Genomic DNA, 16,059 nt, shown 5'->3' on the forward strand with positions numbered 1-16,059 from the left:
TAATGCTTAAACCCCCAGTATATATATATATATATATATATATATATATATATATATATACCTAACTACTTATTTCAAGTAGTTAACTGGATGAAGGTATTATATTATCTGTGATGGAAGGGACAGGTCGGCCAAAACGAAAACTGCTGATTCTAATCAATGATCTGAATCAGATGGCAAATTATTTTCCCACCGGAAATTGTGGTGTATTTCCATACTATATAATTAAGAATTCTTAGTTTTGACACTGCGCAATGAACCTGTTTGAAATTTTTTCATCCACACGACGCATAATACTTTTTTTTTATACAACTTAGAATGGCAAACAAGCTAACGGCCCACCTGATGGAAAGTGGTAACCGTCGTCTATAGACATGAAAAAAGATAATTTTTTTCATGCAATTTAAAATACAAAACAAAATTAAAAATTAAAAAAGGGTATAGAAAATATTTAAAAAAAATTATATTAAGTTTTAATTTATACCAGATACCAGTGTCTTAAGGTATTAAGAAATTAAATAAAACGAATAAATAGTATTTATTTACATTTTTTATTTATTTCGTTATTTTATAAGAGATCAATTTTCTATATAAGTATGTTGATAAATAAAATATTTTAAGTTAAACATCAGTGGCAATTAGATCCAAACATTATTTACAATACTGTAATACAAATAATTTGTATGTTTAACATTATATAGATAGAGTATCTCAATAGACACACTTAGATAGAGTATCTCTTCGGACACACTGTGCACACTGTGCGGGGAGAAATCGGAATCCATGGAACACTTGATGTGCAACTGCGATTCGTTGGCAAGTATGCGTATGAGTCTACTGGGAACGGCTTATCCAGAGCTAGGGTAGTACAGGTATCTTAAACCGCGGGATATCGTTAGGGTAACACATAGGATCTATGAAATGATGGTATAAGGCAGGGGGAAGCACAAAAGATCCATATGGGTCGACGTGCATCGGCTTAGCTGACCCCATATGCGAAAAAATAAGATAAGATCTCAATAAAAATGCTTTGAAAAAAACGGATCAATTTTTTCATACAATTTTGCGTGATATATGGACCGTTTATTTTGAAAGTGGTGCAAGTCCATTTTCTTTTGTTTCGAGAAAATTAAAGGTTACCATATTTGTTGATTTAAAAATACAGACAAATCATATGAGGTCTGGCACTGTTTCTATTGTTTTATCAACATTTAATTTGTTTATATAAATTTGTTTTTTGATAATTAGACTACGATTACACATATTTATGTGCTGTAAATGGACTTACACCGCTTTCAAAATAAACGGTCCATATATAATTCATGAGTAATTCCTTTATAACTTCTACATTTATTTTGTCTTATAATTTATGCAGCTTTTTAATGCGTAAACACTCATTTTATTTATTAAATAATACATCAACATACATTTTATGCGTAAATATATAGAGTACTGATAAAAAAAACAAGTCAGTTAATTTGACAATTAGCTGACAAAAACTTGAGCCGTTTTTGAGACTCGATACTCTTTCTATATAATCTAAGTTTCTATGTAATAATAATTCATAACATAAAATTCATTTTATGGATCTACAGATTGTATTTTTTATTTTGGATTGCTTCAACTTGAACATTATGAAAAATTAGGCGTGTTTTTATCCCCAAATGGGGCCTGGCCCTTTCAAAAAGTTATATTACGTACTCTCAGACAGACTTTATACATAGAGGTGGGCACCAGACAATTCTAGAGGTGGGCACGCCCGTCGCCCCCTACCCCTCACATTTAAATACGCCTGAATGTGAATGTGAAATAGGACTCCATTTTCCGCACTTAGCCTCTAATTTGGCCCGTTGTGCGTATGAGTCGTGGCTAGTACAGCCAGCCTAGCTCCGCTCAGAAGCACAGAAGCTTCCTGGGATCTTCACAAGCCTCACAATTTTTAAATACGCCCTTGAGAAAAATAAATTCATGCCATCCAGGCCTACCACGAAACGTTTTCCGAAATTTCGGAGCCAGACGAAACATAAATTTGATGTTAAAAGATAAAAATCAAGCAGCATGGTTTCTAGAAGCCATTATATCCTTAGCTGTACTATATATTTTTATGTATAAGAAGCAACGAATTTAACAATAATAAAATCATATTACGAACACGTAATTAATAAGTTTAAAAGTTACATTTTAAATGCTCAAGTACCCTCATATTTCATATGCACTAAGTATATTATAATTAATAGGAATGTAAAATTATCATCTTATAAATAATTAAAAAGAAAATCATATTAAAACATTTTCCGCAGTACTCATAAAAACTTAAAACTCTAACATCGGTTCAAAAACTTGGTTATTTTCTTTCAAATTAAGAAATAAACTTAAAAACTACAGTTTTAGTTACTCGACCAGCTAAAACAATTTTGATGTTTTATGCTTTTATGAATAATGCACAATACAATAGTCAACATATATATATATATATATATATATATATATATATATATATATATATATATATATATATATATATATATATATATATATATATATACAGCGTCCTTTGCAATAAAAATTAAGAAAAATAAAATAAAGAAAGACTGAAAGAAAGCAACATTTGCATTTTTTATCAATATAATCTAATATTACAATATAGTTTTTGAAGCTAAACTTAAAGCTTTGAATGCAAGTGCTCTTATTGTATAGTTAAATAAATATTGATGGCCAGCAACAATGGTTTATAAAATTTAAAATTAAAAAAAAAATCACTTAAGTTTCTTGCCCGTTCTAAGCTGAAATTGCATTCCGAAAGAGCTCTACAATCATAAAAAATTTACTCTTAATTTTTTTTTTTATTTAAGTTTACTTGAATAAAAATATTTCTATCTTTCGGTGTTGTTCATATCTACACGTTTCTGAGAGTCGCCCGAGACGAAAGTCTGTGCCGTGTAGACTTGTAGACCGAACATTATGGGCATAACACAAATACTTTATTACGACAATAATTTTATAATTCGAGACCGTGACTGCCGGTGTAAGAACTATCATCACGCCAAATGCTTTAGAGAGAAGACAGACTGCCTCTATCGTTACATACATTACTTGTTTCATTTATTTTTATAAAGAAATATAAATACTAATATAATTTCCATGGAACCTTTCAGATAAAAAAAAAGAATTATCCAAATCGGTTTATGAATAACGTGGTTACGAGATAACGAACATAAAAATACTACCAAATTCAGAACCTGTACCTTTTTTCTGAAACCGATTGAAAATTTAATAAATTGTTAAAAAAAAAATTAAGTGCGAACGGAATGCTCTCGACTGTATCTGCTAAATACATATTATAGATATACAGATAAATGTAGACCTTATTATAACGCAGTAAAGTTCATAAGTTCTTCAACTTTCGCTATTCATTTTAATAGCCCAATAAATAAATTATCAATATACAAATTTCAACCGTATTACAACGCAATAACGTCTTTGAGTGCATAACGACTTGCTAAACTATATCAGAATGATAGACATTACCATAATACCACAGTATAAGTAATAATACTAAAATACAATATGGACACTCCCTGCCGCCCGCTGCGTCTGACCTCACCCCCTCTTTAACACGAGTCAGCTACCAAATTCTAATGGATGTCTCCAATCTCCACTTTAATAACCGCCGTAGTAACAACAGGATAGATAGAAAGTATAATATTTAAGAGGTTTGAAGAAGAATATACGTCACAGCTCATTCCACATTACACAATACATCGAAGCGCGCTTTTCTCGCGCTATACCTAACAACACAAGCACACACACACATTGTCACATGTACAGACTGTCCAATATAGAATAAAAAAAAAATATTTAAAAAATGAATAGTTTATATTTTTGTTGTACTGGCAACAGTAATTTTTATTTTATATAAAGAATATTTTTTCTAAATGGCAATATTGTATTGTATTGTAGTGTAATATTGTGTTATATCAATTTATTTGTGTTTGTTCAATAAATTACGATAAATTAAAAATAAGGCTTTTCATTAATACAAGTACAGATGTCACTTGTATCTGTAGTTGTGACAATTACAGATTGTGGCAATTTTGTACGAAGTGTCCGGTGTCTGATAATACCTGAACCTAACTCAATAGATCCATCATTTCACTGTCACTTAACTTTTTAACATTATTATTCGTGGTTTGATTATTGTTCTGACTCTGATTAGGGAGTAGAGATTCAAAGGCCGACCAGTCCTGTTTCATGTTACCCTGGTTCTGGTTATTTGCCCACTTATTATTGAAGTTACCACTCGCTGGTGACCACCCAGTGGTGGGTGGTAACGCTAATTGACTGTTGAAGCCTGTGGGCATGTTATTCTGATAACCGAACGGCATTTGATTTGACGTCATTGATATATTGTAGTTTGGGCCTTGTGGTGATATGGGGTTGGGAGTGGATGTGTTTGGATAGGACTTTGTGGTTAGCTGGTTGAGGTTGGATTGCAGTAGAGAGCTGGTGAGGTCCACGGGCTTCGGTTGCTGCCGCGGCGGTGCTGATATCGCTGTCGGCGGTGGCTGCTGGGAGAATTTGCGCACTGTTTCTTGTTGTTGAGCGAGCCTGTAAAAATATTGTTTTTTTTTTTTTTTATACCACAAAGGTAGCTGATGTAATATTACAATACAGTATATATAGAGACATAGACCATAATCGTATACAGCCATAGGTGTGAGAGTGTGCTCTATCTTGGGTTACAATAGTGGTAAACAAGCACACAGCCCTTTTTTTTTATGGGTGAAAATGGAATGGTAACCCCGCCTGCGCTAACGGGATACGCTGGCGGAGCACCAGTGAAGGGTGATAGATGATACCAGATGATGATACCAGAGGGAGACTTTGTACAAAAGTCGATTGCTTGGGCACCTCTGTCCCATTCGTGTTTCAACCGTGAAGCAGTTGTGTTTGCATGACTGTGTTTCGGTTTGAAGGGTGGGATATGGCGTGAATTTACAGGGTACAGAGGAATAACACCTGAGTCCTCAGGAATGGCAACGCATGGGGGGTATCATGGGTGAAACAGTATAGTCTGCTATGTCCATGGTACTGCTCATGTCTATAGGCGACGGTTACCACTTTCCATCAGGTGGGCCGTCAGCTTGTTTGTCATTCTAAGTTGCATAAAAAAAAAAAAAAAAAAAAAAAAAAAGATGAGAATGAAAACAGGTCAGTTAGCCCATCATGATGAATTCATCAGGAATTAACCATAATAGTTACCAGGGGGAACCGCGAGGAGGTCGACCTGGTTGGGTATATTGCTAGCAATAGGATTCTCAGTCTCCATTACTAACAATCCCTTTCCCCCCACTAGTATAGGTTAGGTTATTAGGTTAGCTTTGTTTAGTTCGTGAGTAGATGACACCGTGTAAAAGCTTGCCAACAAACATAATATCAGTCATTAAGAATTACTGCAGTTAAAAGACAGGTTCATATACTATTATTTCACGTTTCTAACTTCTTTTATAATCTAACACTGCTTAGTAGTTTGTATTCACACAAATTCATTATTTATATAGTTAATTTAAAAAAAAAAAGCAACAGCTAACTTTCTTGCCCGTTCTTCTTGGCTGAAAGTGCGTTGCGAATGGGCAATAATGAAAGAATGACAATTCAAAAATGCTTAAATCTAAGTTTACTTGAATAAAAATATTTCTTTTTTTTTTTCTATTTCCGTAAAAATTATTATGTCTACTAACTGTATCCTTGGACTTCTCTAGTCATAACCCAATAGTTATGACACAATTGTCATACGTACCTCTGTTTCTCTTCAATGCTGAGCGAGCCAGCGCTCTCGGCCAAGTACGGTGCTGGTTCCACTTTCTCCTGCTTGCTACTGCTGTTATTGAATGAGAATGGGTCCAGGCCCAGGCCGGAGAACATTTTGTCTATATCCGTCTGCGGTGTGGGCGCAGAGACTAAATTGTCGGATGTTGCTGTGAGAGCTTGTTCCATTACTCTGTAAAAATTAAACAAATCATGAGAAATTTTAAAGATGTTTTTTAATAATTTAAGTAATATAGAAGGAAAGGAATTTAATTTACATAAAAATTAATGAATGAAATCACTAAAAAAGGAGGATAATTATTTTTAAAGCTAGAGATTTCTTTTTTTTTTTTAATGTATCATACATTTAGGTGGTGCTATGTAATGATAATGGAATGGTAACCCTACCTTCACTAACAGTATACACTGTTGGGGTATCAGTGAGGGATGATAGGTGGGTATGAAAAGGCAGGTCAATTAGCCTAACATTATGAATATACCTGGAATTCAGTACAATGATTTCCAGGAGGAACCACATAGAGGTCGACCAGATATGGTATATTGATAGCAGTGGGGCAGCTAGATCCTATTACTAATAATCCATTTCTTCTCTCGTACCACAGGATTAACAACAATTCCAAATGTCGAAGGCATAACAAAGCAAAGATCCTAGTTAAGAATAAATAATAAATAAGTATGAATGAATGACAATGAATAAATAATAAGGCAGACTTATTCCTTGAATAAGTTCAAGGAATAAGTCTGCCTGTACACTTTTTCCGTTTTTTCTCTTAATTTTTCCTTTTTATAAAACTTAGAATGGCAAACAAGCTGACCGTCCACCGGAAAGTGGTAACTGTCGCCTATAGACATGAGCAGTACCTAACAGAGTATACTGTTTCGCCCATGATACCCCCCATGCATTGCCATTCCTGAGAACTCAGATGTTATTCCTCTGTACCCTGTAAATTCACGCCATATCCCACCCTTCAAACCGAAACACAGCCACGCAAACACAACTGCTTCACGGTTGAAACACAAATGGGACAGAGGTACCCAAGCAATCGACTTTTGTACAAAGTCTCCCTCTGGTCTTCTATAGTTCAAAATAATTTTAAAGATTCGCTGAAAATCGTAGTGAGTGGCAAGAGCTCCACCAACAAGAATGCAGATAATAAAGTTTTAAAAACAAATACTAACAGACATAACCAACTTACTTGGACTCATTCTGTATAGAGTTCAACTGCTCCAGTTTGGCTCTATGCTCCGTTTCCACCTTCGATATCATCTGCTTGACGAGGGTGATGAGGGCATTAAACTGGTTCAATGTCAGTCCATTCTCTACACATAACGGTATAAGGAACGGGAGCACTTTTGTGGCCATCACCTCCTTTGTTATACCGAGCTTTTTGTGACTAAGTGCCAATTTGTAAATCCCTGAAAATACAAATAGTATAACAGATATTGTAGTGTTGCACTATACAGACAAGTTTTACGACCCTATTTATTAAATTGTAAAAACAAAATGCTCCAATAGATTTCAAAATTCTAAATTTAAATTATCTTTATTCAAATTCACCAGAGGGAGACTTTGTACAAAAGTCGATTGCTTGGGTACCTCTGTCCCATTCGTGTTTCAACCGTGAAGCAGTTGTGATTGCATGGCTGTGTTTCGGTTTGAAGGGTGGGATATGGCGTGAATTTACTGGGTACAGAGGAATAACACTTGAGACCTCAGGAATGGCAACGCATGGGGGGTATCATGGGCGAAACAGTATACTCTGTTATGTCCATGGTACTGCTCATGTCTATAGGCAACGGTTACCACTTTCCATCAGGTGGGCCGTCAGCTTGTCTGCCATTCTAAGTTGAATAAAAAAGAAATAGACATGTTTAAAACGTGTTTTTTTTTTTATTTACTGCAGGATTCAGAAGGTTGTTATCTGTTGAGAAGTGCCCACGAGAAATTCAACAATTAGTTCACATATATTTATTTAAATGTACTATGTCTAAAATTACATGGTCATTAAAAAGCCAATACATGGTCCACTAACACCATGACCGTTTGTCATTCAAGTAATCGTTTAGCAAGTGATAGGTTTTTTCAGTGAGTGTTTTTTTAATAAATTTATTAAAAGATAGAACCAAAACATCGATCTGTATATATCCGTTTAGAAAGACGGAAAAAAGTAACTTATTTTCCTAGTTTAAATTAAAAGAACAAGAAGAATTAAAATAATAGACATAAGTGTTATCATTTACCTAAAATCCCCATCAAGACAGCTGGCTCCCTCGATGGTATCTGAGGTAGAAATGGTATAATCTCGTCTAACACCAACCATTTGTCCAAATGTTCCAACAACTTGCCCAAACATAGCAAACAATTGACACGCACCGAAATATAGTTGGTACTCATGCATAGTTTCTTGATACGAGGCAAGAGGGCATTCTTCATGGCCGGGTAATCAATCAGCGATGCAAATGTTGGTAGTACGGACAGACAGAGCTCTTGTATTTGCTGCGCATCAGCTTCCAATGCCCTATATAACATCGGTAATATGTCAGTCTTGACTTCATCACCTGGTGTTAATTTCAACAGTAATTCCATTTTTTGCATAAAAATCAACAATATTTGTATTGGATCCTGTATTAACATGACAGGTTTTAAGACAGGCAGAATATATTTGATATATTCCTCTTTTGTAGAATTCTCAGCAATGAGTAGTACGTTTGGAAGGACAAATGGAACCATGGGCGGGTTGACAAACTCCTTACTGAGGCATGGTAGAATGCGATAGATGCAGATACGGTGTGGCATCTTTTGTATTATTTGTGGTAGCCCCTTGTAGAACTGAGATTTTTGTAAATTGTCCCATTGGAAAAGGGAGTCCAAGTAATTAAGTGTTTTCACTCCAACATCTTCAAAATATGGTATCTGCAATGGAATAACAAACATTATTACAAATGATCATATTATATTCAAAATTCAAAATATCTTTATTCATGTAGGTTTATTACAGACCCTTATGATATGTCAAATCTACTGTCAGTACTGGGAACGGCTTATCGGACAGGAGACTACAGATATCTTAAACCGGGACAGGATATCGTTAAGGTAACACATAGGATCCTTTAAATGATTGTATAAGGCAGGGGGAAGCACAAAAGATCCCGATGGGTCGACATGCAACAGCTTAGCTGACCCCATATGCAAATATAAGATACTGTCAGTTGGAAATGATTTCGAGATGAGAACTAACAAGAAACTCGGCTTGTATTTTTTTCAAATAAATTTTATACATGTTTACAATAATACAGATTCATTTTTAAATTCAAATTTGGGAGAATAGAGTGACCACCAGCATATGCAATATTTTTATGAGACCTTATATGCAATGATATACAATGAACGCTCTATATAAGCAACTCATTTAAACCAATTTCAATAAAAAAATTCTTATTGGCAAATGTTGCTTATTGAAAAAAAAATGGAATATAAAAATTCTTTACATCTGGAAAATATTTTTACTTATTTTTTTTACTAACTAAGCTGAATTGAATAATAAAATATAAATGTTGCTTACAGAGAGATTGCTTATATATAGCATTCATTGTAGTGTCCAATTTAATTAGATAATGAATTATAAATTTTATTTCAGTAAGAAGATGCAATACCTAAGGTATCCAAAAGCATATTGCTAGCCTAACCACTTACCAGAGGGACTTTGTACAAAAGTCAATTACTTGGGTACCTCTGTCCCTTTCGTGGTTCTAACATGAAGCAGTTGTGTTTGCATGGCTGTGTTTCGGTTTGAAGGGTGGGATATTGCGTGAATTTACTGGGTACAGAGAAATAATACCTGAGTCCTCAGGAGTGGCAAAGCATGGGGGTATCATGGGTGAAACAGTATACTCTGTTATGTCCATGGTACTGCTCATGTCTATAGGCGACAGTTACCACTTTCCATCAGGTAGGCAGTCAGCTTGTTTGCCATTCTAAGTTGTATAAAAAAAAACTTACTTTTAAAAACTGGTGTGGATCAGGTCTCAATTCAGGAGTTGCATTCAACATCAACTTGACATACTCCTTGAGGCCATCAGCTACACATGACAACCTGGACTGTGGTAAATTCCTTAATTCATTAGCAAACCTCTTAAATTTCATGTAATCATTACCAATGTTGCCCAAAGTATGATGTCCAGTACTATGTAATACATAAATAACCATTCCAAGTGAGTATATATCACTTGCCGGAGAATGTGTTGCTGTAAGTATATACTCAGGAGCCAAATAGTCAAGCAATGGTTGGGACAATGGATGCATAGCTTGACAGTATTCGTTAAAAGGCCAATACGGAGCAGATCCTGTTGCATTCTGATTAGCAATGCAAAAATCAAAGCCAAATATTTTCCATGCACCTTGTTGATTCACAATAATAGACTCTGGACATATATTATGATGTAATAATTTAACATCATTGTGTAAGAATGCAAGCCCCTCGGCCACTTGCAATAATCCATATTTAATTTCAAGTTCGTAAAGTTTATAATTGACCAAATGGCTTGGCACTGGCTGTGGCATGTTTTCTGTGTTACCCAAAATATTGGCTAAACTTGCAAACACTGGCTCCGTAGCAAACGCCAAACTCTCTCTGCTTTCTTCCAAGCTGTGTTGGACTGTGAGTATCTGAGGGTGTCGCAATTTGGTCAGCTGAACAATTCCACGTTTTAATACATCCAGCATAATATCCCTATCTGCTTTTGAAAACCTATCAAGTTGTTTCTTTTCAAATACAAAAATTGATGCCTCCTGTTTAGTTGATTTCTTGTAGCCTTTGTAAATTTTCCATAATAAACCTGAAATTAATAATTATATACTTATACATTTATATATATTAATTAATTAAATAATTTTTGTCATGACATAAATGGATATTATATATGAATGTAAATATATATATGTATATATATATTTATATATATAAATTAAATAATTTTTTGTTGTATAAATTACATTGTGTTTACATACTTATTTAGCTGTGTGTTTATGTTTTGATCATGCTGTGTACGCATATTTTTGGAGGGTTAGCTTGTACAAAATATTATTGTACTGTATAAATTAATGTAACATTGTTTATTAACTCTAATGTGTACCTATTGAAATAAAATAAAATACATATATTCATAAGGATAAAGGATTCTCTCATTATTTTTTGTATAATCAATTTAAATATAAGGATATTATGAGTGTTGTGTGACGCAGATCCCATCCCACAACTAGACTGCAATATTGTCAATCCTATATGTGTTCCAATACTAACAAACTATGAAGAAAGTATAAGTAGAGAATAATTGATGTTCGGTGCAGTGTATTTACCTGGACCAGCACTTGCGATAAACTGTGTAGCTTCAAACTCCCTTGTGACTGGATTTCCTGGTAGTACACCCGACAACTGAGATACAGTACTACTCACAGACGAATAAAATTTATTAAACACCTCCATATTTAAACTTTCACTACCTAGTTATTGGCTAAATCTGTGTTAATAAATAAGAAAGGAAAATCATTACAATCCACAATTCCACACAAAAGAGAAAAAACAAGAAATCAAACCAGTGATGAACGATAGATGTTAAAACGTCACATACTTGACTTTGACAACACAGCCCACAGAAAAATTACAGAATATATGACATTTCAAGATATCTACATAGTTTAAAAATGTACAGGGAAGTAAAGTAGAGACATTATTTTATATTTAAATGCTACCTACAATTTTTAAAATGTTAAACCTATTTTAGTATTGAACTGTTTTGCCATACCAGTATGTTAGTTAAAATAAATGTGTAGTAGGTTTTAGTATTTATAAATAAGGAAGTAAAATAAAAAATGATATCTATAAAATAAAACAAACATACTTTATCTATGCATCTAATATCTATTTATCTATAGTTCAGTTGGTTGTTGGTTTAATTCCTTGGTCTTAGGTTTAAAGTGACCGATTGACTGACTGCTAGCTGACAACTGAATTGAACGCGAAATAATCTAGACAAATAATCATATTGAAGACTAGGCAGCATGGTCTCTGACCTTAGCCTGTTCCATAAGGGAACAAATGTACTAAAAAATAAAAGCGAAACTGACATTTGTTTGTTTTTTAGGTGGTGTGGTCAATTGACAAATTTTTATTAACATATTATTTTTTATACGTAAAAAATGGAATGGACTGAATTTTGTTAATTAGAAATGTACCAAATATGTCTCTTATAGAGTACATATTTATACTATCTTTTGTAATCCTTTTTATGGTATCTGCTAGCTTAACAGAAAGTAATCCATATGCAGATGAACCGTATCGACCTCTGGGGCCACTCGTGAAGTGCAACTTTTTACCTTTGGATTTTCTCAATTGCAAAGAACCTTTAGACCATAAAGGAAATCACTCGGCTAGAGATGCCGCCGGCCACGGATGCGTGAAATTCGGAGGGGTTAGATATGAAGAAGTTGAACGAACTAAAGTGCAATGTGAAGTCCTCAATAACATAGAGTGCCACGGACCTAGAACATTCCTAAAAGATGGGTTTCCATGCGTGCGATATTCTGGACATTACTTCACCACAACTTTAATCTATAGCATACTCTTAGGTTTCCTAGGAATGGACAGATTTTGTTTAGGTCAAACTGGTACTGCCGTTGGTAAATTACTTACTCTAGGAGGCTTAGGTATATGGTGGATAGTGGATGTTGTGTTACTTATAACAAATAGTCTACATCCAGAGGATGGCAGTAATTGGAACCCATATGTTTAATTTATTATACTTAAAAATCTAATTTATTTTTCACAATTCTGCTGTAAAAAAATTTAGAATCTTAAGTATGTACAGATTTAATAATTATGATTAAAATTATGAAATAAAGGTTGTAGCAACTGTATTTATTATTACTTTATTAAAAGAATTGTTAATTATATTTGTATTTTCATATATAGAACTTCCTAACACAACTCAATATTATTATATGCATTCTTACACAGCAAGAAGAAGCAGTTGTGTTTAAATAACTGTTTCAGTTTGAAGGATGGGATATGGTGTGAACTTACAGGGTCCAGAGGAATAACACCTGAGTCCTCAGGAATGGCAACACATGGGGCGGTATCATGGGCGAAACAGTATACTCTGTTATGTCCATGGTATTACTCATGTCTATAGGCGACGGTTACCACTTTCCATCAGGTGGGCCTTTAGCTTGTTTGCTATTCTAAGTTGTATAAAAAAAAAATATTTAATCTCCTCAGCTTAGAAAAGGAAATAAATAAAAATATTTTCCAGACAATTATTTTTATACTCCTCTTTTCCCCTATAAGCAACTTTTCCCGATAAGACATTATTGAAAATGGTTCAATTGAGTTGCTTATATATAAAATCGTAAATAGACAATATTTGTACTTGGAAGACATTAAAAAAAAATATAAGTGGTCTTAGTAAGAGTAACAAAAGCCAAAACAGTATTCTTAGAAATTTTGTATTTGTACTGGCATCAAACAAAAAATGAACCAAATTGAAAGCAAATCTCACAGTTGTCTTCCTGAATGTGTAACTTTTCATCAAAGGTGTCTTATCCTAGATTTAATTTCTTATATGAGAGTACCATACCTATTTTTCTGTACCTTATGTTTTATAATTATCTCTTAATGATTATACTGTCATTTATGAGTCCTCCAGTCCTTTCAACCTTAGTATGTCTTAAAATAATACAAACAACAAAACTTAATTAAAAAAATATTAGATGTAAATTAAAACAAAGTAATAGTTTCAGATTAGTTTTATTTAAACTTAAGCCACGAGGGCTGAGGCGGTGCTCGATTCATACTTCCAATTGGGAGGGAGCACACTCTTTGTTTTATAGTAGCGGGCTAGCCTGTGGATCCTCGACTCAACAAGAATCAGCCTAAATTTGCTGTCCTTATCTTTCCTGTTGCGTTCCAAATGTTTCCTCATGGCTACAGCCTTCTTGATCAAGTAGTATAGATCTTCTGGTAGATCTGGAGCAAGACCCATGGCTTTCATGATTCTGAGGATTTTTTTGCCTGTGACAAATCTGACTTGGGCCACTCCATGAGAATCCCTGAGCATGACACCTGAAATATGGAAAAAATTTTTTTTTGTTTATATAGTTGTCATTGGAAGACAATACTGAAATATAAAAATTATAATTAAAAAAAAAAAACTATTATGTACTAAGTTAGAATAGACTTAGTTGCATAGATAAGAAGAAACTCTTAAATGTAGAGAGCAAAGATAGGATACATCCTATCCATGCACCAAATTAAATGCAATTCCCTTTAGTAGTTTTCGCATGGAAGATAACCACAATATAAGTATTTTATGACCATGTCATTATTATTTCTATTTAAAAAAATAAAGATTAAAAATATTGTGTAATTTGCATAAAAATCTTGATAAATACACTGCTCCTACTATTATATATTTATTGTTGTAAATATTACAAAAATATAATAATTCTTATTTTAATTAAATATTGGTTTAATAATTTTTTTATGGATGAAAATGATATGGTAACCCCGCCTGCGCTAACAGGATATACTGGCAGAGCACCAGGGAAGGGTGATTGATGAGAATGAAAACAGGCTAGTTAGCCCATCATGATGAATCATCAGGAATTTACCATTATAGTTTTCAGGGAGAACTGCAAGGAGGTTGACCTGTTTGGGTATATTGCTAGCAATGGGATTCTCAGTCTCTATTATTAACAATCCCTTTCCCCCTCAGTTTAATCATTATATATTGGTGTGTTATATACACACCAAATTTGTATATTAATATATACACACCAAAATATTAATGGACATGCACTAGGTTAAGCAAATACAATATTGCCTAAACACATTTTTAGGATGGGTGTACATATTATAATAATTCGATTCTTCACAAATAATCATAGATTTTCAACTGATTCATATTTAAGATCATAAAAAATGGAGATTTTCGATATGTTTTTGATTTCAGATATGCACAAAATATTATTTTATTGCTAATAAGTTTGAAGTTAAAATGTTCTTATAGTAAGAATTAATCCATTATAACTATATAGGACAACTATTTGACGTTTTCACCTTACTGTTTTGCTATAGAACGTTTATAAATAATACTTTTTGCTATTATAGGTTTATGATAGGTGTGTAAATCATCTATGACATTGGTTTTAAAGTTGTTGCAGTTATAATGCATATTTTTATAATCATGTTGTTTTCTTGTTATAGAGAGCTTATAAAGGGTTAATTTTTATGAATAAAGCGATTAGCGTTTTAGATTTAATGTCAAAGGTATAGTAACTATACATACCAATTTGGGAGGGAGTGAGGCCCTTTTTACCGAGTTTGTATATTTGTTCCTTGACATCATCAGCGGTCAGTTTCAGCCAGGTTGGCACACTGCGACGGTACGGCAAGGCCGACTGGGAAATACCCTTACTGAAATAATAAAAATGAATTCAGAACATAGCCATGTGGTCAATTTTCGCAGATAGGTTAGGTAACTATGAAGCGGAATTGTCGAGAGCTTCTAACAAAATTAACACCAAAACGATAGTAGCACATTTCATGGACATATTAACACAATAAAATTACCCAGGTGCGTGCATACGACCCATGGTTACGGCTTTTTACAAATACAGCCGATCTGACAACGACAACAAGTAAAACCAAAAGATGGTGACCGGAAATAGAGTTGACTATCTTTATTCTTAATAAAGAATCGATTTAATGTTTAAGTAATCGATTTAGTAATCGAGAACAAAATAAGACTGATTCGATTTGAATCTATTGTAGTAACAACAAATAAATTACTTAGAAATTTAAAAACTTTCAGATAATTATATTTTATTCCATAAATAATGAATTACTGAAGCTGTTGTAGAGGGTCACAGTGAAAGATAATATTCTTTAGAACAACAATATATATATAATACATGTAGATACAAGACAAAAAATCCATTCAAGTGGTCTTGCAAGTCATCGGCTTCATTCATTTTATGTAAAGTGAGTCGTTTTAGTAAGGTTGCCTTTTTTGCTGGACCTTTCGAAGCATATAATGACTCTAATTTCATCCATACTTCGCGTGAATTTGTGAAAATTCCAGGTATACCACGAGCGGCAAACTTATCCTTATTTTGATCTTTGTTTAAAATGTACACGTTACTTCCAAACTTGCGCATGTAATTAATTTTAATTG

General features: G+C 33.6%; 3 protein-coding genes across 3 annotated transcripts; 1 reads left to right on the top strand and 2 right to left on the bottom strand.

The window, feature by feature from the left end:
* Window positions 1–532: 532 nt before the first annotated feature.
* On the bottom strand, window positions 533–11,462 carry LOC113509600 (SCY1-like protein 2). Its single transcript, XM_026892955.3, has 6 exons — window positions 11,186–11,462; window positions 9,830–10,665; window positions 8,071–8,743; window positions 7,026–7,245; window positions 5,801–6,001; window positions 533–4,608 (listed from the first exon to the last, which is right to left on the bottom strand). The coding sequence occupies exons 1-6, from the start codon at window positions 11,310–11,312 to the stop codon at window positions 4,131–4,133; spliced, it is 2,535 nt and encodes an 844-aa protein (XP_026748756.1). The 5' UTR covers window positions 11,313–11,462; the 3' UTR covers window positions 533–4,130.
* Window positions 11,463–11,925: 463 nt separating this feature from the next.
* On the top strand, window positions 11,926–12,776 carry LOC113509761 (TM2 domain-containing protein CG11103). The gene has a single exon (XM_026893173.3). It carries the CDS (start codon window positions 12,067–12,069, stop codon window positions 12,616–12,618), a length of 552 nt encoding a protein of 183 aa, XP_026748974.1. The 5' UTR covers window positions 11,926–12,066; the 3' UTR covers window positions 12,619–12,776.
* An 839-nt stretch (window positions 12,777–13,615) lies between these two features.
* On the bottom strand, window positions 13,616–15,599 carry LOC113509630 (40S ribosomal protein S13). Its single transcript, XM_026892994.3, has 3 exons — window positions 15,456–15,599; window positions 15,172–15,299; window positions 13,616–13,946 (listed from the first exon to the last, which is right to left on the bottom strand). The coding sequence occupies exons 1-3, from the start codon at window positions 15,476–15,478 to the stop codon at window positions 13,642–13,644; spliced, it is 456 nt and encodes a 151-aa protein (XP_026748795.1). The 5' UTR covers window positions 15,479–15,599; the 3' UTR covers window positions 13,616–13,641.
* Window positions 15,600–16,059: the final 460 nt, after the last annotated feature.

The sequence above is a fragment of the Galleria mellonella genome, unplaced genomic scaffold, assembly GCF_026898425.1.
Source record: "Galleria mellonella isolate WM207_F2 unplaced genomic scaffold, CSIRO_AGI_GalMel_v1 utg54, whole genome shotgun sequence".
NCBI classification, from domain to species: Eukaryota; Metazoa; Arthropoda; class Insecta; order Lepidoptera; family Pyralidae; genus Galleria; species Galleria mellonella.

What these genes read in the sequence shown, in the direction of transcription:
- LOC113509600 (XM_026892955.3), bottom strand. Translation starts at nt 11,312, where the DNA reads ATGGAGGTGTTTAATAAATTTTATTCGTCTGTGAGTAGTACTGTATCT. An exon ending in TATCGCAAGTGCTGGTCCAG is followed by an intron (nt 10,666 to 11,185) that starts GTAAATACACTG and finishes TATTAATTTCAG; the next exon opens with GTTTATTATGGAAAATTTAC. An exon ending in AGCATTGAAGAGAAACAGAG is followed by an intron (nt 4,609 to 5,800) that starts GTACGTATGACA and finishes ATATTTTTACAG; the next exon opens with GCTCGCTCAACAACAAGAAA.
- LOC113509761 (XM_026893173.3), top strand. Translation starts at nt 12,067, where the DNA reads ATGTCTCTTATAGAGTACATATTTATACTATCTTTTGTAATCCTTTTT.
- LOC113509630 (XM_026892994.3), bottom strand. Translation starts at nt 15,478, where the DNA reads ATGGGTCGTATGCACGCACCTGG. An exon ending in GGTCGTATGCACGCACCTGG is followed by an intron (nt 15,300 to 15,455) that starts GTAATTTTATTG and finishes TTATTATTTCAG; the next exon opens with TAAGGGTATTTCCCAGTCGG. An exon ending in CCTCACTCCCTCCCAAATTG is followed by an intron (nt 13,947 to 15,171) that starts GTATGTATAGTT and finishes TCCATATTTCAG; the next exon opens with GTGTCATGCTCAGGGATTCT.